Source organism: Ooceraea biroi, chromosome 2, assembly GCF_003672135.1.
Source record: "Ooceraea biroi isolate clonal line C1 chromosome 2, Obir_v5.4, whole genome shotgun sequence".
Taxonomy (NCBI): Eukaryota; Metazoa; Arthropoda; class Insecta; order Hymenoptera; family Formicidae; genus Ooceraea; species Ooceraea biroi.
The window spans coordinates 9135791-9160916 of NC_039507.1; the positions used below are offsets into that span (position 1 = coordinate 9135791).

At 32.8% G+C, this 25126-nt stretch overlaps 3 protein-coding genes across 4 annotated transcripts; all 3 read left to right on the forward strand.

Annotated features, from left to right (window-relative positions):
- The first annotated feature begins 1048 nt into the window (after positions 1-1048).
- Positions 1049-5539, forward strand: LOC105278962 (ras-related protein Rab-2). The gene is made up of 4 exons (XM_011338451.3): positions 1049-1225; positions 2062-2201; positions 2484-2840; positions 3258-5539. Exons 1-4 carry the CDS (start codon positions 1180-1182, stop codon positions 3357-3359), a joined length of 645 nt encoding a protein of 214 aa, XP_011336753.1. The 5' UTR covers positions 1049-1179; the 3' UTR covers positions 3360-5539.
- A 2008-nt stretch (positions 5540-7547) lies between these two features.
- LOC105278885 lies at positions 7548-11506 on the forward strand. 2 transcript variants are annotated; one of them, XM_026975600.1, is made up of 2 exons: positions 7548-7934; positions 9293-11506. In XM_026975600.1, exons 1-2 carry the CDS (start codon positions 7835-7837, stop codon positions 10408-10410), a joined length of 1218 nt encoding a protein of 405 aa, XP_026831401.1. In that variant the 5' UTR covers positions 7548-7834; the 3' UTR covers positions 10411-11506. The 2 variants fall into 2 exon arrangements, with proteins under 2 accessions (XP_026831401.1, XP_019887106.2); XM_020031547.2 differs by lacking the exon at positions 7548-7934 and adding an exon at positions 9078-9129.
- A 1678-nt stretch (positions 11507-13184) lies between these two features.
- On the forward strand, positions 13185-23870 carry LOC105278822. The gene is made up of 3 exons (XM_020031484.2): positions 13185-14912; positions 15395-15499; positions 15683-23870. The coding sequence occupies exons 2-3, from the start codon at positions 15435-15437 to the stop codon at positions 23289-23291; spliced, it is 7674 nt and encodes a 2557-aa protein (XP_019887043.2). The 5' UTR covers positions 13185-14912; positions 15395-15434; the 3' UTR covers positions 23292-23870.
- Positions 23871-25126: the final 1256 nt, after the last annotated feature.

Below are 25126 nucleotides of genomic sequence, written 5' to 3' on the forward strand. Positions count from 1 at the left end.
TTAAGGAATATGAGACTGCTTTTCGAAGTGACTTTAGAAGCGTCATGAAAGAGAATTCTGTTTTCCTTTAGAATTAGAGGTTAGAATACAGGAGAACACAGAATTCTCTTTTATCACGCTTCTAAAGTCACTTCGAAAAGCATCCTCATATTCCTTAATTGTGTCCAAACACCGCTCAACAGCGATTTTGTGCGTACAAATTGCCAAATTGTTGTAAAAAGCATTTTATTGTGCAAATATTGTGCGATGGCAGCACCATCGCGAAGAAGTTCACTAGCAGCTCCAGCATCCCCTTAAGGGGAAGCTGGAGTTGCTAGTGAACTATTTTTTCACTATAGCGATGGTAATTGCAGTTTCGAAAATTCTCTTTATCGCTTGTGCAGAATAAAAAATCCTTTTCCACAAATGAAGTATAGATAGAAAGAAAGTCCGCTCTGCAGGACTTTATACTCAAAATAGAAAAAAGTTAAAAACTTGCATTTGTCTTTTCTAACTTTTTTCCATTTTGAATATAAAGTCCTGTAGAGCGGGCTTTCTTTCTATCTATACTTCATTTGTAGAAAAGGATTTTTTATTCCGCACAAGCAATAAAGAGAATTTTCGAAACTGCAATTACCATCGCTATAGTGAAAAAATAGTTCACTAGCAGCTCCAGCTTCCCCTTAAGAGCACTTTAAATCTAATATTACATGTAAACATTTCATGTAAACATTATATACTATATATATTTATATTTACAAGCCCGAGCTATACGACTTTAATAGATATCAAGTTTAACCTGATAATAAGCATGATCTCATCTCCATGATGCTCCATCATTTTTAACCTGTAACCAACGAGATAAAGACAGAGCTGAAGATCGTATAATCACGCATTTTGCGTGCCACGGGCGACGGACAATGGACTTTAAGGCGGTTCCCCAACTTGCGCGCGACCAATCAGCGAGCGGTGCCGCGCGTGCGTCGGCGACGCCGACGACGTGTCATCGGAAAAGTCGAAGGGGACCGGCGGAGCGATCCGAGCCAGCCCGAGGGCTGCCGAAGCGTCTACGTGACGTCATGTCGGAGCAGAAGAGATAAGACAGTCGGACGAAGGGAGTTCTGTTTCCTGGTGTGTCGTAGAGCTGAGAAGTCGTTTGCACGCGTCGTCCCCGTCGTCGTCAGCTCCGCGTATCTCGAGATGTCGTACGCGTACCTGTTCAAGTATATCATTATCGGGGACACAGGTAAATGCGTGTCGTCGCTCGGGGACGAGGGGCACCTCCGTCGAAGAACGGGACCCCCGTTCCACGCTGTTCTACGTCGTCGTCTGTGACAGGGCTCATTGTTTTCGTTTTCGCGACGTGTCGCGATTGTGCGCGCTTGATTGTGCGAACGAATGCGAGTAAATCCGCTTCGCGAGGGGGTGCCTCTTATCTCGCGACGTTACGCCCGCTTCTGCCAAATATGCGCGTCGCGAAATTGTTCGCGACGTGCGCGAGAGCAACGGGTTCTGACTCGCTGTCGCATCGCATTGTCGTGTGATTTGTTGCTGTTGCACGACAAGTTGTACGGAACACGACGCACGTCTTGTCGATTTTAGCTATAAATAGCGCGTCGTGCGACGTGTCTTTCATAACGGAATTATTCGTACTGCGACGGGGTGCACTTTGTATTTATTATTATTGTTGTTATTATTATTTTATTATTATTATTATTATTATACGGAAGAGAGAATGTTACTTTCTTTTTATTTTATTTTCACACAACGGCGCCGATGAATTATTCGCAAATAAAGAGAGAGTTTATTATATATTTTATTGTGTTAATTTACAGAGTTTATTTTATATATCTCTCTCATGGCAAACAATAATTTATATAAAATAAAATGGAATAAGCATAATATATTATTACACATATATTATACAAGAGCTTGATATTGAATGATTAGCACAAGACAATAAATATAGAAGTCTTGCCTATTTTACCTATTTCAATAGAATATATAACAAAATCGTTTTTATTGGAATTTTATAATCAGAAAAGTCGTAATATAAATTTTGTGTCTTTTATTTCTGTACAGGAGTTGGAAAGTCCTGTCTCCTCCTCCAGTTTACGGACAAGAGATTTCAGCCAGTTCATGACTTGACAATAGGGGTCGAATTTGGCGCTCGTATGATCACCATTGACAGCAAGCAAATTAAACTGCAGATTTGGGACACTGTAAACATCTATTTACATTGACATATATTATAGCTCTCATATTATTAATTATTTATTACTTGAAAGTCACCATTCTCGATTAGAAATTAATGTCATTGATGATTAATTAAATCTAAAGTTATTACGTGTCGTTCTTTGCAGTGGAACACGTATCAATTTTAATGATCAATTTTTGTGAGCATCTACTTGTCACTTGTCGTATAAAATCTGTCGCATCTCTTCAACATATGGTCATTCCCCTGTAAGATATCATGTTAATTATTTTCACACTTGCGCTTGCAGGCGGGTCAAGAGGCATTCCGTTCTATAACAAGGTCGTATTACCGCGGAGCAGCCGGAGCTTTATTGGTATACGACATTACACGTAGGGAAACGTTTAATCATCTCACGACATGGTTGGAGGATGCAAGGCAGCACTCCAACTCCAATATGGTCATCATGTTAATCGGCAACAAAAGCGATCTGGACAGCCGAAGAGAAGTGAGGAGAGAGGAAGGCGAGGCTTTCGCACGCGAACACGGTCTAGTCTTCATGGAGACCAGCGCTAAGACTGCAGCCAATGTTGAAGAAGCGTTCATCAATACGGCGAAAGAAATCTACGAAAAGATACAGGAGGGTGTCTTTGACATCAATAACGAGGTATGAAAGTAACGTCGTTTTGAAATATTCTTCATTCAAAGGAACTAACAGCCTTTTGTTTACAGTTTTATATAAGTTTTTGCATAGTTATTTCATGCCTTTATCACATCTTTCTTATCATTTTAATTACCTCTTTTTATTGTTTAGTACATTATTAAAAATACATTTTTACATAATCAGAAATTTGGTGGGTACCATGCTCGCGTTTCGTATCAGCGCGAAAGTAGATAAGAAGTAGCAGATAAATGTACCACAGTAGCCTGTAGCCGTAACTTGTTTTTCTCCTCTTATCGTTAATTTATTTCGTATGCATTCGCATTATTCTACTTCAAGATTGAGGTTGTAAAGTAATTGAAAAAAATGTCACGTATACGTTTCGTATCTACGTGTCGTTCCTAATGCGATTGAATTGCACAGGCGAACGGTATTAAGATCGGACCACAGCATTCACCAACTAGTCCGGGTGGTTTAGCAGGCACCGGTGGACAAGGTAGCGCGCAGGGCGGCGGGTGCTGCTAGGGGCTGGGGCTTATCTGTCCGCCGCTTCATCCTTCTCCGATCTGAGAGTTGACTCTACACTCCCGCGCTCCTCGTTTTAATCTGAACACACTTACTTTGTACAATTTAATTTCGCGTATGCGACGTCATGAGGTAACGAATGACGTAAGTTGGTGTATTTATTATTTGAGAATAATCTTATACACGTAAATAAATATAGGATTATTGTAAGACGAAAATGTTATACATCGCTAAAAATCATGATGCATTAATAAAGTCTTTATTTACAAATTCTCGAGAAAGACGAGATGAATGAAGTTCATTTTGCGTCGTGTGTTCTCTCTGACTCTCTGACGGATTAGATTCTGGCGCGAGCAGAGACACTTATTCCAACTTCTTAATATATAATCATTTTCGTTCTTGCACATCACACACGTACACATCACGCGTAAATAGTTTTACCTTCGAACGTGAGGTCTTGTGTTTTAAACTGGATGGTAGCTGAGGTTCCCTCTTGATTTCCAATTAGAAATTATTTTTTACGTTTATTTAAGGGTTACTATAATTTAGTTACATTCTAGTTAAGTCTTAGCAGGCTTGTCTCCCACTTTATGCAGCACAACACGAGATATATTATGCATACATTAAGTAATATCGATCGGGAGCGATAAAGCGAGAGAAGACGGGAAGACACTTGAACTTGATGTTTTATATTCATTTAATGTATATTGCGTATATACTATAATGTAATGTGCACTAATCATTCAAAATTCCATTACCTATCGTTAATGGCTCGTGAATGTATCGTTTAAATCAATTGGACGTGATTTCCATCTATTACTTAAAAAAGCAAATATTATATATATACATATATAATCGACGCCATCACGAGGCCTATTTAGCCAGATTTATATTCTATATAATAGTTACACAAAAAAGACAATTTTATTGCATATACATATACATATATATATCGATAATATTGGTATCATCATTTATGGCTTTTAACTGTGGCGTCTCCTTCTGAGAAGCGAAGCGGCATTATTAGTGCTATAAACAAATCAAAACGATTTACATTTTTACAATTTATATCATATAGTGAGATTGCGAGGGGTTTCTAGCATCTAATACAAGAGCCATGTTTAAGTTTCTCGACCATAGATGAGGATACCGATGTGCGTGTAGGATAATTTTACCTGTATTTCGTCAAAATTCAAAAATTACTACGCTCCAAATAAGCGCTCTTGCTTCTGTCTCGAGAGAACGAATATATTACGAGATATCTTTGTTCGCGCGCGCGGAGACGCGAAAAACGAACTTAATAATTACAGGCATTTACGATGCGAATAAAATATAGCCCCTGATAGTGCACGCCGTTACATTTATTGAGCTGTTTGCCGACCGGCAAGAGTAATCATACGTTACCACCGATGTTCCCTCAATGAAATTACGAGTGGGAGCACAGCTATTAGCGTGAATATATACCGTATTAGTACAAATTGGCTTGTCGACTATTATTGTAATCAAACTGCTCGTGATACTTCAAATTACGAGCTTATATATATAATTGTTGTACCAAAGAATGCGTCTGCATTGCGTACCTCTTTTTTGCGCTTGTAACACCGTAACAGTTACATCAAGTATATCGGCTTCAGGAAATATCATTCGGACACGTTCTGATTTAGCATAATTATCCAGCGATTCTACACATGGTCGATACTTTTTGACCGCTTGTGATGTATTTTGTATGTATGTGCTGGCATACCTTTTCGATCGGAAATATATATGTGCACATTACTTATTGTCCCTGAATTTAAGCTGTTTTTGTGTAACTTAAATGTTTAAGGATATGCATGGGAGCAGAGAGATAAAAAGTGCGTTTACCCGGGAAAATTATTCCATAAAATTTGGGACTAAGATTGGATGTACATAGAATACGAATTCTACGCTTCTTTCATTTTATTATGTAGCGTTCAACATTCTGTATTAAGTTGTTCCATATGGTACATTTATTTAAATAATTACATAAAGACAAAAAATTTATAAAATTTTATTTATATATGTCGTGTTATTTTACACGCGAATAATATTTTATTAATATAATTTTAATAACCAGAATGTCTTGCAATATGTAATTTGTGTAAACAATGTAAATTATGTTTGACGTATCATCTATGTGAATAATAAGTAATCTACGGCTTATATTGAGGATTTTTTATATTCCGTTTCTTACGTTGCATATTAATTTTGATATTAAATATATATATAATATATACATAGCTTTAATTCTATTTTCTAAAATCTTAGATTTATAGTTTTGAAATCATTCTTAAAAATCAGGCTTTAAGTCAAACGCCTGATCTGGATATCGAAATCTTATAATCTAATATATGTCTAACATGTATACAAATGTGTAAGTTGGTTTAAAAAAATAATATGTATATTTAATTATTATAAGATATGTATTTGGAACAGATATACTTGGATACAATTAACGGATCCAATACGGGGATTCGCGTTTTACTTGCCGCGGACTCGCGCTCGTCTTACTCCGTCGTTTGGTGCTTTCAACAGCCGTCTCTATCATTCGATTATATTATTTTCGACTGTCTCTCTCCAAAGCAATATCAAGCCGATAGTTTATTTGTCCTTGTCTTATTTGTCTCATCTATCACACTATATTATAGTACATACATCGATACATTATAGTTAAAAATATTTCCCACAAATATTTCTAACGAAAGTATTGGGTTGGCCAAAAAGTAATTGCGTTTTTTTTTATATAAATAAAAGGCGAATTTTTCATGGGAAACAAAAACTTTATTAAACAATATATTGTCCATTTTGTTTGATTATCTTTTGCCATTTTTCAGGCAACTTCATGATTCCGCGCTCAAAAAAGTTCTTATCTTTTTCAGCAAAAAACAATTCCAACAACGATTTCATATCCTCATCAGCAGTAAAGGTTTTACCATTCAAGGCGTTTTGCAACGAACGAAACAAATGGTAATCTGATGGTGCCAGGTCTGGCGAATATGGTGGATGTGGTAACATCATGGTAACACATCCCGTCCAAGCTGCAACAATTTTTCACGAGTGACCAAACTTGTACGTGGTCTAGCGTTATCATGGTGAAACACAACACCTTTGCGATTCACCAATTCTCGACGTTTCTGTTTGATGGCATCATTTAATTTATCCAGTTGACGACAGTATACGTCTGAATTAATGGTTTGATTCCTTGCAAGCAGCTCAAAATACACAATACCTTTAAAGTCCCACCAGACTGACAGCATAATCTTTCTTTGGTGAATATCTGCTTTTCAAGTGCTTTCAGCAGGTTCATCACGCTTGCTCCACCATCTTTTTCGTTTGACGTTGTTGTAGACGATCCATTTTTCGTCGCCTGTTATCATACGTTTCAAAAATCGATCATTTTCCTCACGTTTCAAAAGAGAATCGCAGATGTCAATACGCTTAGTGAGATGAATTTCTTTGAGCTCATGTCGTACCCAAATATCGAGCTTACTAATGTATCCAAGTCGTTTTAAATGGTTTTCAACACTCGATTTCGATATGTTAAGATTCTCAGCAATCTCTCGTGTCGTTAACCGCCGATTGGAATCGATCAGTGCCTTTATTTTGTCATCATCAATTTCGATTGGCCTTCCCGAGCGTGGTGCATCTTTCACATTAAAATCTGCAGATCGAAATTTAGTAAACCAATTTTGACACTGCCGCAGTTTTAAAGCATCTTCGCCATATACATGACATAACTTTTTATGAGCTTGCACAGCGTTTTTCCCTTTTCGGAAGCAATAAAACAAAATATGACGAAAATGTTCTTTTTGATTTTCCATTTTGAAATCGACGGCAAACAAACAATTGTTAACGAAATCGCGTACTTTCTTTTTCTAAAACAAGCTTGAACTGCGAGTTGTTAACCTACGTAATGAATTTGCGGTTTAGAATGAAGTTAGTTACATTTCAAGATATGTATGTCCATCTATTGGAAAAAAACGCAATTACTTTTTGGCCAACCCAATAGATATACACGTTGATATTATTGGATAGATACTTCCTTGAACTATCAAATTCATTATTTTACTTTTGAAATTTCTCGCGTTATGATGACAATGCAAGGGAATATTGTAATATTGTAATATCATTGTACCATTATTCGTTATTGCAGATTAGTTCTTCAAAAGAAAGATCTGAAAATAAATCAGAAGTCGAATATAACGTTTCCGACACAAAGCAATTTCGAATCTGACATTGGACAATGTCGCGTACATTAGTTTTTACCTATAGAAATTTATGTAGCCTATCGCGCGCGCGAAAACAACTTTACACGCGTTACATGTTCAGTTACACACGTGTTAGACACACACAACACGGAACGTTCACGTTTCACGGAAATCAAAATTTATCCCGTAGTGATCTGTAATTAGTGTATTACGTTTGGATTGACGACAAATCTATCTACCTATCTATTTATGTTTCGAATTAATATTTTGAAATTTCCTGTAATAATGTTTAATTATATGAAGTGGTATGGTGACAAGCTTGTCCAGAACTCGACACTTCATCCTGCAGGTAATACAAAGAATTATCTATTGGGTTGTTCGGAAAGTAATTTCGTTTTTCACAAAGAGATGTCGTTAGTCGCGTTCCTCAATACTTAACCTTACTCTAAGCGGCAAATTCGTTTTATATTTTGACAACTGACATTTCAGACGTCATTTAGTATCTTATTGTGTTGCGATCTGTCAAGTAATTTTTGTTTGGCATCACATCAAACATGGAAAATCAAAGTGAGCATTTTCGTAATATTTTGCTTTTTTACTACCGAAAGGGTAAAAATGCAGTGCAAGCGAGAAAAAAATTGTGTGCCGTGTACGGAGAAGATGTATTGAGTGAACGTCAGTGTCAGAATTGGTTTTCGAAATTTCGTACTGGAAATTTCGATTCGAAAGATGCACCACGTTCAGGTCGGCCAATTAAAGCTGATGACGAGAAAATAAAGGCTCTGGTGGATGCAAACCGTCGCATAACAACACGCGAAATTGCTGAAAAGTTAAATTTATCGAATTCGACCGTTTACGATCATTTGAAACGCCTTGGATTCGTTTTAAAGCTCGATATTTGGGTTCCACACAATTTAAAGGAAATTGACTTGATTCGACGCATTACCATATGCGATTCATTGTTGAAACGTGAAGAAAATGAACTATTTTTGAAGCGAATCATAACTGGAGATGAAAAATTGATTGTTTACAACAATGTTAAGCGAAAACGATCATGGTCCAGGCAAGATGAACCTGCTCAATCGACATCCAAGGCAGATATTCATCAAAAGAAGATCATGCTTTCTGTATGGTGGGATTGGAAGGGAATCGTATTTTTCGAGTTACTACCAAGCAACCAGACGATTGATTCGAAAGTGTATTGTCGTCAGCTGGATGAATTGGTTGCTGCCATCAAGCAGAAGCGACCAGAATTGGCGAATAGGAAAGGTGTCGTATTCCATCACGACAATGCCAGACCACACACAAGTTTGGTCACTCGCCAGCTTTTACAGCTTGGATGGGATGTGCTACCACACTCACCATACTCTCCTGATCTGGCACCATCCGATTACCATTTGTTCCGGTCTCTACAAAATTCTTTGAACAATGTAAACTTCGATTCAAATGAAGGCGTCAAAAATCACTTGCTTCAATTTTTTGTCAATAAGGAGAAGGACTTCTATGAGCGTGGAATCTTAAAGTTGCCAGAAAGATCGCGAAAGGTAGTGGAACAAAATAGCCAATACATCACTGAATAAAATTTATTCTAAATATGAAAAAACCGCCTTTCATTTTTCCTTGAAAAAACGAAATAACTTTCCGAACAACCCAATATTTAAAATAAATCGTATAATATTAATAACGGAATGTCTCGTCGTTTTGCAGGAGAACGCTCAGAAAGACTTAGCAGACTTAGACGGGAACGACAGGAGACAATGAAACGTATAAAAGGATGCTTTCGGAAACCATTGAGATGGTCATATATACACGTACATTCACGGAAGCAGGAGCCATTTAATGTGATTAATGAGTATTATGATAAATACTCGGACATAATAAGAGACTGTTTGAATGAATTGTCAGCCAAAATCAAGAAGGATCAAAGTATGGCATCAAGGTCCAACATTATAGCTTTTGCAACATCTTACTATAATCTAGGTATAATATACAAGGAAGGAAAGTGTTCAAACTTGTCTCGAAAATTGTTCCTAAGATGTTACAAATTATTAAAAGAAAAAAGGTTGAACCGCAGAGCCATTTTGATAGCTGTTAAGACGTTAATAGTATTAAGCGAAATAGCAAAAGAAGAAAAAGAAACAGAAGAAGAATGGCGATGGTTAAATGCTGGTATCAATTTATGTTTACGATATATTGAACGTGATAATTTGCAGGAACCAATTTGCGTCGAACTTGCTGATGCTTACGTCAAAATTGAAAAGCAACAAGATATGAAAATAATATTAATGTCGTTATATGCGAGTATGATAGATCGTATGAAAATGTTATATTATGAGAAGACGGAATATAGAGATAAAGGTATGAATATCGTTCATAAGTTTTTAAACAAGCGAGCAAGAGTGATTCAGTCTCTGAATGAACGATGTGAGTGGTCTAGCTCAGTGATTGTAACGAGTTTACGTCTTTTAACAAATCAACGCTTTACTGAAGCCAGAGATTGTCTCGCTGCAGCAAAATATATGATGGAATTGGTGGAGAGAGATCCGTCACTTCACACTATTAATAATATCGTCACGGAGCTAAAAGCAAGGCTTGCTGATGCATGGCATACATATGCAGTCCAGATTTTGAAGGTGTCTTATCACCAAGAAACAAGAGGAAGAAAACAAAACAAAAGTCCTGTCCTAAATCAAGAGGAACCTACAAACTTACTATTATTTACATCATTGGCAGAAGACTTAGTAGATATTAGTAACAGAATTACCGATTCATGTGTATCAGATGTAAACGAGGCGCAAATAGTTTTTCGGTATGCAGCAAAATAATATGAAGTGGCTAGTACATATTTCGCTAGTACAGGCAACGATACCGCACGTCTCCATGCAGTATTTAAATTTGTTTCATCAATTGCATTCTTTGCATCTTTAACGACTGATATAAACAGACAAAAATCAAAACATGAGAAACGAAGGAACTTATTATATAAAATTGTCGCAGAATACAGAGAGAAGACGGAATACGCACCAGAACTTGTATCCTATCTTGTAGACATTTTGAAATTGTGGATGAATGGGTATGACACTTTTACTTTTATGATACAAGGGACTCCTACATATTATAAATTATGTTCTAGTTTAGAGGAGGAATATCAATATATTTCCGACATGCTGCAGTATTACACTCTATATTATGAAAATACAATATAAGCTATATATATATATAAATATAAATTATAGGTTTTATTATAACAATATAAATTATAGCAATATATTATATCAAATAGGACGTAGAGTTAGATGAACCCCGCCAGAAGCTTGCAAAGTATAAAAGTTGACGCCAATGACTTTAATGAATTAGTAGAACTATTATATATTGATATTCACGAAATTGGACAGCGAAATTGTTTTCGTTTTGACAGTGCATTATTTTCATCTTATAGCTGCTTATCGCATTCTTTCATATATTTCATATAATAATGGACGATGGCAGTAAACACTTAAAATTTCTATTTGCGGAAATGGAAGCGATGTGCAGAAATATGCGAGAAGTACTTTAGATTATTATAAAATATATTTAGATATGTGTTTTATCAGATCAAATGAACAAACTAGGACAATTAATTTGAGACATGATTCATTTCTCAATAATGCGATTGAATCAGTGCTTATTATAAGTAAAGGACGATATCTTACAAATCGCACATTCTGTATCCCATTACTTTGGCATAGAAGCATATGCAGCAAGATTTTTTGATAATAAAATAATATATAACATAATTATAACATAATTATAATAAAATAATATATAACATAATTATATAACATTATATATTATATAACATATAGAATGTACAGTATAATTGTATATAATATATTATTTAGAATGAATGAAAACATTCATAAAATGTTTTGCGGAAAAAAAGCAATTTGTAAGAGATTGTATTTTTATAGAATTTGTTTATCTAAATGCAACTATATAAAAATATATGTATATCGATTTATATAGAATGTCTTTATTTATACAAATCTGTAAAGCCATTTATATTTTATTTTATTTATACCATTTTACATTTTTTTAAGATTCTAGTTTTATAATACATTACGATTCTACTCTATCATTGCATACTGAATTTATTGCCAACCATTTCTTTATTATGTAATAAACAAGGTTTAAAGACTTACCTTAAGTTCCTTTGACATGTTCACAATTTCACAAACCTTTTTTTGCAAAAGCTAAACGCAATAACGATGAATTTTTCACTAAATACATTTTACACCAAGAGTAATAAGTTTATAGTGGAATTAACAGATGGTGCTCACTAGTTTAGCAGAAACTCCATTATCTCATATTAGGAGCACATCTCATAATAGGGGATTCTCCTCTATACACACACACAGTAATAATTTTACATTACACATTAATAATAAGTTAATAATTGAAAATTTAGTACTTCACTTTTCATTGTGAAAGTAAAACCTATTTAGCTAGAAAAATTTTAATGACTGGACGAAAGGGCGCTGGGATAATGCTCTCAGCGTATATCTCATATAGTGGCGCCCCTGAGACACAGCGTTCGGCGGCTCGGCCGTCGCGCGTCGAGCGGTAGTGGGGGAATGATAGGCGTCGCTTCTGAAATCGGCCCGAAAAGGGCAACTAATTCCGAGCACTGCATTAGTCTATTATGTTACATTAGTTAGTTTCTTTCTCTTATATATATTCTATTACATATATTATATATTATACATATATTACATATTATATTACAACATGCAATATATATTGTACAAATAAGTTGAAAAAGGTAAATACCTATAAGTATATTATATATAAGTATATTATATTATATTATAAGTATATATAATATACTTATATTATATATATAATATATAATATACTTATACCTAAATATATAATATATATGTATCATATAAAGATCATATATAGATACACATTATAATATGAATTAAAAATAAATCTCGCGTGTATTAAAATTATATTCGGTATATTAGTAATAAATACATAGTGATGTACGTAAAATAATTTTGATTGATTTGATATTATTCATAATCTCCCATACAGCACAGAACTTTCCAAATATATTGCAACAATGTTACAACGTCGCAAGTTGTAATGTAATATAACAGAGATATTACAGAAACATTGAAATTAATATAACATTTCCAATATTTCAGAAATATTGAAAAACTAATGCTATATAAATTACTATATATAAATGCTAAATTAATATGAAAAATATATTTTTAGTGTATTAATTTATATAAAACGTACATATGGTTTTACAAATTTATGTTTGCGATTCTCAAGAATAATATTAATTTTATTATAATATAAATTAATACACTAAAATTAATACATTTTTCATATTAATTTAGCATATATATAATATATATATATATATTATATATAATATACTATACTTATATATATAATATACTTATAGGTATTTACCTTTTTCAACTTATTTGTACAATATATATTGCAGGAATTAGAACAATATTTTTAACTGATAACAGCGTTTGAAGTTTAATTACTTTCTTCACATATATATCTTACAATATTATTTATTTAATATTTCATTTTATCAAAATAAAAAAGAAGATAAAATGAGATATTAAATATATAATATTGTAAGATATATATGTGAAGAAAGTAATTAAACTTCAAACGCTGTTATCAGTTAAGAATATTGTTCTAATTCCCGTTTTCCACGCAGTGTACGAGTGTCATTATAACGTTCTTTTTACAAGCTATAACGTATTGTGCGCACACCGACATGACCCATAGATTGTATGCGTCCGGCGTCGCGAGACTATCACTTCATTTCTAGCTATACCACGGCACGGTTATGTCCGTAGAATCTTTCATCATGAATTATTTATAATATTAATTTTATTATAATATTGTTGTGCATGGATTACAGTCAGCTGTGCTGACACAAATATTTAATCTTTAATATTATTAATTTCTGACATCATATTCTAATAGATACAAATAATTTTATAATAAAATTGTTAGTCTAAAAGCAAATATCTCTCTACTACCATAAATATATAATAAGCTGTTACTTTATTTTATTTCCATCATTTTATTTTTAAAATTGACTTATAAATGTGATATCATTAAATGTATTGATTTATGGATATTTAAAATGTTGCGACGAATTTCTATAATATTTCTATATCTATTAAATAAAAAAGATACATCTATTAAAATCTGACTCTTTTATCATATTGTATATTTGTTTTATTGTCTTTGGTTATATTTCCTATTATGTATCATGGCATGTAACCCTTTGGTGTTAATTTAGTTTGGAATGTAATAATTTACCTTAAAGGGGAAGCTGGAGTGGCTACTAAACTCCTTCGTGTCGTCTGTATTACCGACGGAGTGAATGATTTTTTTAATAGATCTTTTGATTAATTGCGCAGAATGAAAAATCCTTTTGCACTATATATATCAAGAACCTAATCTTGTGCTCTGTTTTACTCTTGGTCATGATTTAAGAAATGCACATATATGTTCTCAAAATTTTTATTCCAACCTATCTTTTTTACTACACTTCTGAAGTCTCTTTTAAAAGCTTCTTTATATTCTTTCCTTCTGTCTTCTTTGTAATTGGTTCCCATTTTGTACGTACAACAAACTGCGCACCTTATTATAAGCATATTATCATACGAAGCTAAGCAAGCCACAAGTCGATAATAAAACTGATTTTCGAAATTTTTTTCCGTTTTTAAAATTAAGTCCAGGTCATTAACAAACATTTTTATATGTGTATTATTGTAATTGTGGAAAAGGATTTGTTGTTAGAAAGTTTTTTCCGTTTTTAATAAAGTCCAGTCAATTACAACGCATTTCTGTGTGTATGCCATGGTAATTGTGGAAAAGGATTTGTTGTTCTATGCAGCCAAAAAGAGAAAAAAATAAATAAAAGAGAAAAATACATGGGCTGCGTTCGGTTTGCACACTTTCGCGATACCATAATCAGTTTAGCTTCTACATTTTACACTGATCGTGAAAAAAGGAAGACTGATATATGCTGATAGCGCGAAAGTGTGACTCAGCCATGAGTCACACTAACATGAGCGACACACTCTTCTCATTTCCTGCTTCAGAAAGTGATCTTTCCTCAATCAATCTACCACGAATCGCACGTACTGCTTCTCTTGAAAGTCTGTATATGGATTTCGAAACTCGCAGTGATATCGAATGCCTTAAACGGGCCTAAACCATCACGAAAAATACGCGGCCTCCTTTGTAATAATTTCAATAATACTTCGTACATTCCGTACTTCGTCGATTGCACGTACGTATTTCACTTTTTTAATTACCGTTTTTGTTAACACTTCTACATGCTTCTTATTGCATGTATTGCGTTAAAATATTGACATTATATTAGCTTTGTATAAAGAGTCGTTCAAAATATAAATTTTGATATTGAATTTAAACACGCATCACTATAGATTTTGTATAAACAGAGGGCTGCTATTATTACAAAAGTTTACTAGATAGACCTTAAGCCTTGTGTCCACGATGCTAGAAATCGATCCGAGATCTCGACCCGAGATCTGTGTGGCCAATCAACTTGCACGTTTACGGAAAAGCTGCAAGTTGATTGGCTACATATTTCTTGGATCGAGATCTCGAACCGATTTCTAGCATCGTACGTGGACACAAGGCTTAAGAGATAGACTTCTGTCAGTGAATACGAGAGCTAATTTTATCGAAAGCGATGAAATTTCCACTTGTTACTTTTTACTTAAATAAAAAACTCATGTTCCATTAAAGGAAGAGTAACCATTAAAAGCAAAACAAGAGAAAGTTGGACATGGACAATCAAAGTGAGGATGAAGAAACTAAAAAGAAACCATGCAAAGACATTTGTAATTACAGGTATTGTACATACAATAGTATAACAACAATAGTGATGCAACTTAATGCATAGAGCATGTAATAGCGATACCAACAATTATTTGCAATTTATTTGCAATGAAAATATTTGTAAGATTTTTATTTCCTATAAGTTCTTTTATAGTTGATGAAACTATTTTAATAGGAGAAATGTTATATTTTCAGCATTTCAGAGGAAGAGGGTGGAGACACTGCTGCAGATTCCTTGGATATTAAACCACCACCACGAGCGATTGTTCGCCATCATAAATCAAGCTCATCTCATCAAGGAGAGAAACATAGCAATAGAAGAAGTGACAGGGATGAGAGGGAACGCAGTTCGCATCAGCATGAACATCATGGACGTAGTGACGCGAACTTAGAGGGGTTTGTGCATATATCTCAGCTACAGACTAGTTCTTTTCAAGAAAACAAACAGTTTTTATCACGTCTATACAGATCAAAAGAAGAGTTTATAAATGAGTATAAAAGGCTTTACTATGAAAGAGCAAAATCCGAAGAGCTTTATCTTCTGATTTTAACTGAACTAAAAGCAGCAATGTCAAATGGTAATATTACTATCTTAAAAAAATTAAAGGACGTAATTGATTACATGAATGAAGCAGAAGATCCAATAACTTTGAGAAATTATTATGATCATGCTAATAATCCGATTAAAAATACCAATTTAGTTATCTTGGCTTGCAAACACAAGAAGGTAAAGGTTCTAGAATACCTATTTGACAGTGATAATACACTCTTAAATAATTTATCTATTGATGTGAATATATTACCCGATGATAGAGATGAGGAATGTCATAATGCGTTTTATTATGCTATACGTTCAAGTATGATTGAGCTTCTTAATACACTTATCAATAACTGGCCGGATAATTATTTCGCTGTTCATTTGGAAGAGTTGGATGAAATTCTTTCAAAAGCGTATGAAGAGTTAAAGTTAAAGAATGTACCCTTGTCAGACAAAATGGAAATTTATGTTGAAAATAAGTTAATAAATCTGCGTTTCTTCTCTAATACTTCAAGACAGGACCAAAGTTTCAAGGGGGATCGTAATGATAAAAAAAATAAAACCGAAGAACGGATTGAATTAATACTTGAAAACATTAACTTACTAAAGAGAGATTACGAGAGAAACGCGAAAAAAGTAGATCAAAGGTTTTTGTTCATAGCAAAGTTTATTGCACAAAATATTTATATATTAAAACGGCAGTTAAAATCAACTTATGATAGATTACCTTGGGAAGAAATAGAATTCTGTTTAGTCAGTTTTGTTTCTTCTTACGTAAAACAACAAGAGATCAATCTATTTTATCGTTCTACATTGAATAAAAGCAAAATATTAAATCATTTAGAAAATTTTACAAAGAAACTTAAAGACGAAAAAGATATTATAGAAGATGTAAACATTAACAAAAATGCTGTTCGTCGAAAGTTAACACGTGATGAAGTTATTGCACAGATTATTAGCAATTCCCCTCAATTTGAAGAGTTGTATAATGATTATCAACGAATTAGGGATATTCAGTCTTTAAAGAAAATAAATGATTATATAAAATTGGCACTATTAGCTGATTCTAAAGAAAAGAAAGGCCAGTTAATTATTACAAGGACTTTACAAGTTATTGGTGAGCATTTAAAAAACACCTTAGAGTCTCCTAAGTTATCTAATACTACAAGTAAGCTTTTGTTGCTCTCATTACCGAAATATACAAGAAAAATAATTATAGATTTACGTAATTCGTTATCACATGCTGATTCACTCTTTAATAGAACAGAGATTGAGGATAATAAAGATGTTAATTTTTTTATTGGTGTTCAAAACGATATTAAGAAAGTTAGTGATGTAATTACTAATATTTTTTACAACAACAAAATCAAAGTAATTACAATACTTTTAAAAAATATTATCAGTAGTGACAATTTTGATGAAATAAAAGAGCTTGTAGAAATGCTTCGTACTGTTAAATTGGATGATATAATTTCGGAAGATTTTAAAATGATAGAACGCGAAAAGCTTGAAAATCTCATTAAAGAATTAAGCGATAATATAACTGATAAGACAGATTATGAACAGGAGTTGTTCAATAAAATTAATAATATAATCAATTCAGCAGATATCCTATCAAAAAATTACATTATAGGATTTCTATCATTAAAGAGTTTACGTACTTTCTTGAATGAAAGAGTGATTAACCACAATATTGTTAAGGACCTAAAATTCCGTGTTAATATAATATTAGAGCAGATAGCTCTAAAAATAGATTCTTATAATCTTAAAGATATTGTTATGTTGATACTGAAAATTTTTTATAGTGTTGAGTCGAGAATACAATGCGACAAACTTGATGAACTGAACAGATTAATCTATGAAATTGTTTTTATTGTTGAATTTGTAATAGACGACATTGAATGGATTAAAAAATTAAAAAGCGAGTTGAATAAAAAACGTTTGTTTAGTCCTTCGTATAAACAAGAAAAAACTTACGATACAGAAAAAACATATGATAACCAACTTGCACTAAAACTATCTGAATTGAAAAATATTTTAAGCGATAACATATTAAGTGGCCAATTAACTAAAACATTCCCTTGTTATAAGAACGATAAAAAATTACAAGCAGTAGTAGAAATGCTTGTTTTGGATATAATGTCAATTTTGGGCTCAAAGAATTTTGACCTACTAGAAAATAATCTACTATTTTTAGATGAAAATACTCCTTTACTAAATGGAAGATGTTTACGTAATCATTTAGCGCATGATAATGCATTAGTTGATATATTATTATCTGATCCTTCAACAACAGTTATTTTAAACGCTAAAAAACTTATTGAAGAAAATATAATGAGAAGTAACAAAAAAATTGGCAAATTAGTGAGTGATGATTCTTCCAAATTGAGAGAGAAATACGATCAAGGCTTAATTACCGTTACTAATCAGGAAACAATGTTCGATGCTTTGCAAGAAGGAAATTTCGAAAGCTTAAAAGATTGCCTCAGAAAAGGAGCAGATATCAATGCTAGAAGTATTCACTTATGGTCCACATTGCATTTTGCTGCTAAGGGACCTAGTCTTGAAGTTATAAAATTCATCCTTGATCAAAATTTGCTTAATGTTAAGGATATTAAGGATATCAAAGGCCAAAGTCCACTGCACGTTGCTGCTGCACATGGAAGGAAAAATATTGTGAACTTTTTCGTAAAAGAAGCAGGTTTATATGTTGATGATCCAGATAATAAGGGCAAAACACCACTACACATTGCAGCTCAAAATGGTCACAAGGATACTGTCGAGATTCTATTAGAAAATAAAGCTAATACTGTTACCCAAGATGTAATCGGTCTTTCATCTTTACATTATGCAATAAGAAACAATCATGTTGACGTTGCTAAGATTATACTAGCAAAAGATAAAAATGTTGACATTAATGAGTCTAGTGGTGGATTTACTCCATTGCATGAAGCTGCAGAAATGGGTCACTTGGAGTTAGTTAATTTCTTACTTGAACATGAGGCAAATTTTAACGCTAGAAATGATAAAGATTGGACACCATTACATGCGGCAGCCATCAACGGCCATCTGGAAATAGTGGAGGCTTTAATTCTGAAGGGAGCTGATGTTAACGCTAGAGTTATCAATGGTCAAACACCATTACATCATGCAGTAGAATTCGGTCATGAGAAGATAGCTAGAACTCTATTGGAACGTGGAGCTAATGTTAATGCTATTGACAAACCCTATAATAATGCAGCTTTACACTATGCGGCAAAAGATGGGCACGAGGGAATCGTTAAGACTTTACTGGAATATAAAGCTGACCCTAGTATTAACACTTTTCAAGATGTAACTCCACTACATTTGGCAGTACAGAATGGCCACTTGGAAATAGTAACTATTCTCCTGAACCATAGTGTCGACATTAATGCTAAAGATAAAAATAACTATTTTACACCATTACACTATGCAGTACATAGTGGTCACGAGACAGTTGTTGAACTTTTATTGGAAAAGGGAGCAGAAGTAAATGCTAAAACTAATATTAATGTAACACCACTACATGTAGCGACTGTAAAAGGGTATCAAAATATTACTGATCTTCTGATAAAAAATAAAGCTCGAATTAATGCTCAAGACATATACGGTAATACACCCCTACATACAGCTGCTTCGAACGGTTGCATAGATGTTATTGAACTTCTAATAAAAAAGAAAGCTGAAGTAAATGCTAGAAGGAATGACGGCATTACACCATTGCATGTAGCTACTCTAAGTAACCATATAGATGCTATTACTTTTTTAATAGACAATGATGTCGAAGTCAGTGCTAATGCAAAAGATGGTGCTACACCGTTACATTTAGCTGTCCTAAATGAAGGCAACATAAATATTGTTGATCTCCTATTAAGAAATAAAGCCGAAGTCAATGTAAAAAATATTGCAGACAGAACACCATTACATATTGCTGTGGGAGCAGGTCATAAAGAAATCATTAAGCTTTTGATAGCACACGGGGCTAATATTAACGTCAGGGCTAATATTAACGTCGGAGCTAATATTAACAACCACTATGTGACACCATTGCTTTCTGCAGTTACACATAATAACAAGGAAATCGTAGAACTTCTTCTAGAAAATCAAGCTGACACAGAAGACAGTAAACCTTTATTGCAAGCAGCGCTTCTTGGCCATAAAGATATTATAGAAATTTTGTTAAAATATGAAGCTCACGTTGACATAAAAGATTCTAAAGACTTTACTCCATTACATCTAGCTGCCATAAGAGGTCATAAGGAGATAGTAAACATCTTGATAAGAAAAGTTGACATTGATGCCAGAAATATTAATGGTATGACACCATTATATCTTGCAGCACAAGAGGGTCATAAGGTAATTGTTGAGATTTTAATAGCACGTGGAGCTAACGTCAGCATTCAATCTAACAAAGGAGCAACACCATTACATGCAGCAGCCGTAAATGGTCACAGTAATGTTGTAAAAGTCTTACTAAATAGTACATTAAATATTAATATTAAAGATAATGAGAATAGAACATCGTTAGAATTAGCAGTGGCGCATGGTCATTTAGAAGTGGTTAAAACGTTACTTCAATACGAAAAAATAGATATGAAGGATAGCGGTAATTGGACAATATTGCACATTGCTTCCCAGGAAAATAAGCTAGAAATGGTAAAATATCTAGTAGATGAAGGATTTGATATTAATACTAAAACTGCTTTTGGCTATAAGCCTATGCACATTGCAGCTAGAGAAGGTCATAAAGATATTATAGAGTTTTTCCTTAGTAAGGGATTAAATATTAACGATCTTGGTGCAGATAATCAGACGTTACTGCACTATGCTACCAAGAAAGGTAATTTAGCTGTTGTTGAGTATTTAATATCGCAAGATGCTGATGTTAATGCTCAAGATATCAATGGCTTAAGTCCTATGCATATTGCTGCTAGTTTTGGCTATAAAAACGTGATTGAAATTTTACTAAAAAATGGAGCGGTTTATAATCTTGTTGACAAGTCTCATAAAAAACCATTAGTAATGTCTCGTGACAAAAACGTTATCAATTTATTAGCATCAATTAAAAACTTATTTAAGGCCATAAAACAAAATAAATTGCCAGAAGCTGAGAGTTACATTAAAATGGGAGCGTTTGTTAATGCCAAAAATGTTTATGGTGGAACACCACTACATTATGCTGCATGGAAAGGATGTGACGAAATTGTCAATGTTCTATTACAAAATAGAGCTGATCCTAATACAGTTAATAACAAGGGGTTTACTCCTCTGCATTATGCCGCTAAGTTCTCTCACTTAAAAGTTGTGAAAGCCTTATTATCTAATGGTGCAGTGTATAATGCGGTCTCTAATGATAATAAAACGCCATCAGATTTTACTGTAGATAAAAAAATAATTAGCTTATTTAAATTAGTGAGTAAATCATTTAAAAACGTTAAAAGTGGCAAGTCTAAAGTTATTAATGATCTTAATAGAATAAAAGATATTGATACAATAAAAGCAATCATGGGTGCCCGTAATGAAGGAAACAAAACGCTAGTAGTGGTCGCAGTACATAGTAACTTTTCAAAGGTCGAACAATTGAAAGAGATATCACAAGGTGACGTATCCTTTCAGATTGCTAAGGCTGTAGCGCTTTCGAATCAGAGGAAGTGTCAAGAAGCCTTAAATATTTTCAAAAGTGCATTTGAAAAGAGGAAAGAAATATTAGGACCAGATAATCCTGGCACTTTAGATATTCAGGCACATATAGCTAAAATATTATACGGACAAGGATTTTTCCAAGAAGCTTTGAATACACTTGAGGAAATTTTTCAGAAACGAAAAGAAGTGCTGGGTTTAAATGACAAGGACACTTTAAATACAAGAAGTACAATTGCTTTAGTGCTACATAGACTAGGAAAAAATGAGGAAGCTTCCAATATTTATCAAGTAGTCTATCCGAAGCAAAAAGAAATATTAGGCTCAGATCACCCGGATACATTAAATACTCAGTTTCACATGGCACTAGTATTGAATGGACAAGGAAAATTTGAAGAAGCATTAAATATGAATAGGATAGTTTTTGAAAAAAGAAAGAACATGTCAGGTGCGGAAAACGCGGCATATGCTGTGCGTGCTCAAAATAATATAGCGATGGTATTGTGTAATCAAGGTAAATACGCAGAGGCACTGGAGATTTATAAAGACGTTTACGAAAAGAAAAATGTGATTTTCGGTTTTACTCATTCTGATACTTTGAGAACGTTACATAACATTGCCGAAGTGCTGTTCCGACAAAAGAAATATCATGAAGCCTTGAAAGTTTACCAAAAGGTTTTAAATATTCAAAAAAGTGTTTTGGGACCAAATCATTTCGATACCTTAAGTACTCAATATGGGATAGCAAGTGTATTTTTCGCTCAAGGCAAATGGATTAGTGCACTGAAAGCCTACAAAAAATGTTCTGATCAAATGAAAGCTGTTTTTGGATATCATCCTAATGTTTTGGATATTTTAAACAAGATAGAAACGATTAATTCGATATTTAAACTTGAGGGCAGAAAATCAGATATTTTCCAATGTCTGCAAACGGACATTAATATTGCTGCTAGTAATGGTGATATAGAAAATGTCCGACGTCTAGTAAAAGATGGAGCTAATCCTAATGATAAAGATATGGATGGAAGAACATCGCTACATTACGCTGTTAACAATAGACGCATAGGTGTTCTGAACTTCTTACTAAACGCCGGAGCTGACGTTACTCAAGTTACTAATAAAGGTAATACACCATTACACACTGCTACTTCTAAAGGTTACAAAGAAATTGTTGAAGTTTTGTTACAACATGTGAGTCGTGATAAATTAAATAACTTCATTAATGCTAAAACCGCTGCTAGCGGCAGTACATCACTTCACGTTGCAGCGAGTAATGGTTACTTTGATATTGTCAAATCTTTACTGAAGCATGGTGCAATCTATAACATTAAGAATAAGGAAGGTGAGACACCTCTTAATCTTTCCAAAAACCAGAGTGTTATTGATTTACTGCAACTGGTTGAAGAGTTATTTAAAGATGCAAAAAAAGGTAATATTGAAGGTATTAACAAGTTAAAGGCAGTGAAACCAGATGAGTTTCAAGCTGCAATAAATGCTTGTAATGATCAAGGGAATACGCTATTACAAGTTGCTACAGCTAATAAACACATGACTACTGCGAATAAACTGTTAGAAATGCTAAACAAACTAAAGCAAACTTTATAAAATATTAATATAGAAGACGAAGTCATAGATTTAAAACTTTAAACGACGTGGAAGTATATTTATATAGAGCCTAAGTTACCATATTTACATTAATATTAACAATAACTGTGAATTAGAAAAATAATATCAACTTCTCTTTTTGTATAAGTTTCCAATATTTTAAACTAAAACTGAATCGCTTCTTAAATCATTTCGGTACACATCACTTACTCTGAAATTCTTATTATAATTCCCTCTTCATATGTTTGTAGAAAGGTCTAGTCATCTAGGTAAGAGCTAGATCCTAATGATAATTAATTAGCAATATGACTAAGTCTGTTATACAATTTAGACTAGTCATTGGAAAATAAAATTCAAAGTGTGCGTATGTGTAAGATAATTTTTAGTGTTTGGACTATCTGTAAAAAATTGGAGACCATATTTTCAAATATTTTGAAAGGCCAGAATTTTTATAGAGCTTGAGGTGTTTTATATCTACTTTTATATAGCTATTTTTATAGTTGGTGTTATTTTTATAATATTTATGAAAGTGTGAATTTCATATATCTTTATGTATTATTACTGATAATTTATTTTTGTAAGACAAATAGAATTTTTTTATTTTGTTAAAAACAAATCAAATAAAAATATTGAATATTTAGGATTATATGAGTTATAATTTATTAATCTGTGATTTTTTTATGAAATAAAAAAAGATATACTTAAATGTAAATTAATTTATATTAATTAGTTAATGTTTAATTAAAATACATACAAATTGCCGATTATTCCTATAAAATAAATTGTCTGTATGGTTATAGATATAAGCAAGGAGAGTTGTAACAAAGTAAATATATTAAAAAATGTATTTAGATAAATTTTTATTTTAGTTTTATTACTTTAAAATATTTTATTTGTATTCAAAAGATTATTATTGATAAAGCAATTGTATGTTTATTATATTTTTTAAATAGTTTTATATGCGTAATTAAGGTAATATACAATTTAAAGTGTTTTAGTAATGTAAATTATTTTTAATTATATATTTATATTAATATAAATAATTTTAATAAATAGTGAAAAAAAATTTAGTTATTGTGCCTTTTGTATCTTGTAAAATTTAATTTTTAATGTCAAATAAATCTCAAAATTCGAGTTGCTAACCCAAGTAGAACAGAATGTCATGATATCCCTTTGACATCTTATTTTTGACATCATATTAACGTGACATTTTGTTCTACTTGAGAAAATGTTAAGGTTTATTAGGATCGAAAGTCACCATGCAACTTTCACTCCAATAAATCATACAATAGGTCCAATGGGTCAATTTAATAGATTATACATAGTTCGTAGTTTAGATGAAAAATGTTCGTTTAAACATCATTTAGACAACGTATAAACAATTCTATGTAAAATATAGAATTAACATTGAAATCTGTAATACAATCCTAGTTAAATCTACAGTTATTTTCAGTGCAATTAAAATTCATCGGTAATATTAAAAATTGTCAATTATCCCAGAGCTTTCAGTTATTTTAGTTAACTATTACGATAGTTTATTTTCAGATGAAACGTTACAAAATTTCTTATATATTTAATTTATGACATTTTATTCATTTCTTATTTATATGTATTATTCGAATTATACTAATGTTTTTCAAAAAGCGCGCTGCAAACTCTGTATAAATGGCGGGTGTTCCAATTTTTACTTTAGGAGTTTTAGAATATATCGACGATTATTGTTCTTTGGCGCTTCTTTCTTGTTTCAAATTAGACTGGTTTAATTATAAGAATTTAAAAAATTAAATCTTACATGACTTGCGATGTTCGATATTGACCGTTGCGAGTTTGTTTGC

Excerpts from the sequence above, each read along its gene's own strand:
- LOC105278962 (XM_011338451.3), top strand. The coding sequence starts at position 1,180 with ATGTCGTACGCGTACCTGTTCAAGTATATCATTATCGGGGACACAG. Across the intron at positions 1,226-2,061 it reads TATCATTATCGGGGACACAG|GAGTTGGAAAGTCCTGTCTC; the intron begins GTAAATGCGTGT and ends ATTTCTGTACAG. Across the intron at positions 2,841-3,257 it reads TCTTTGACATCAATAACGAG|GCGAACGGTATTAAGATCGG; the intron begins GTATGAAAGTAA and ends TGAATTGCACAG.
- LOC105278822 (XM_020031484.2), top strand. The coding sequence starts at position 15,435 with ATGGACAATCAAAGTGAGGATGAAGAAACTAAAAAGAAACCATGCAAA. Across the intron at positions 15,500-15,682 it reads AAAGACATTTGTAATTACAG|CATTTCAGAGGAAGAGGGTG; the intron begins GTATTGTACATA and ends TTATATTTTCAG.
- LOC105278885 (XM_026975600.1), top strand. The coding sequence starts at position 7,835 with ATGTTTCGAATTAATATTTTGAAATTTCCTGTAATAATGTTTAATTAT. Across the intron at positions 7,935-9,292 it reads CTCGACACTTCATCCTGCAG|GAGAACGCTCAGAAAGACTT; the intron begins GTAATACAAAGA and ends GTCGTTTTGCAG.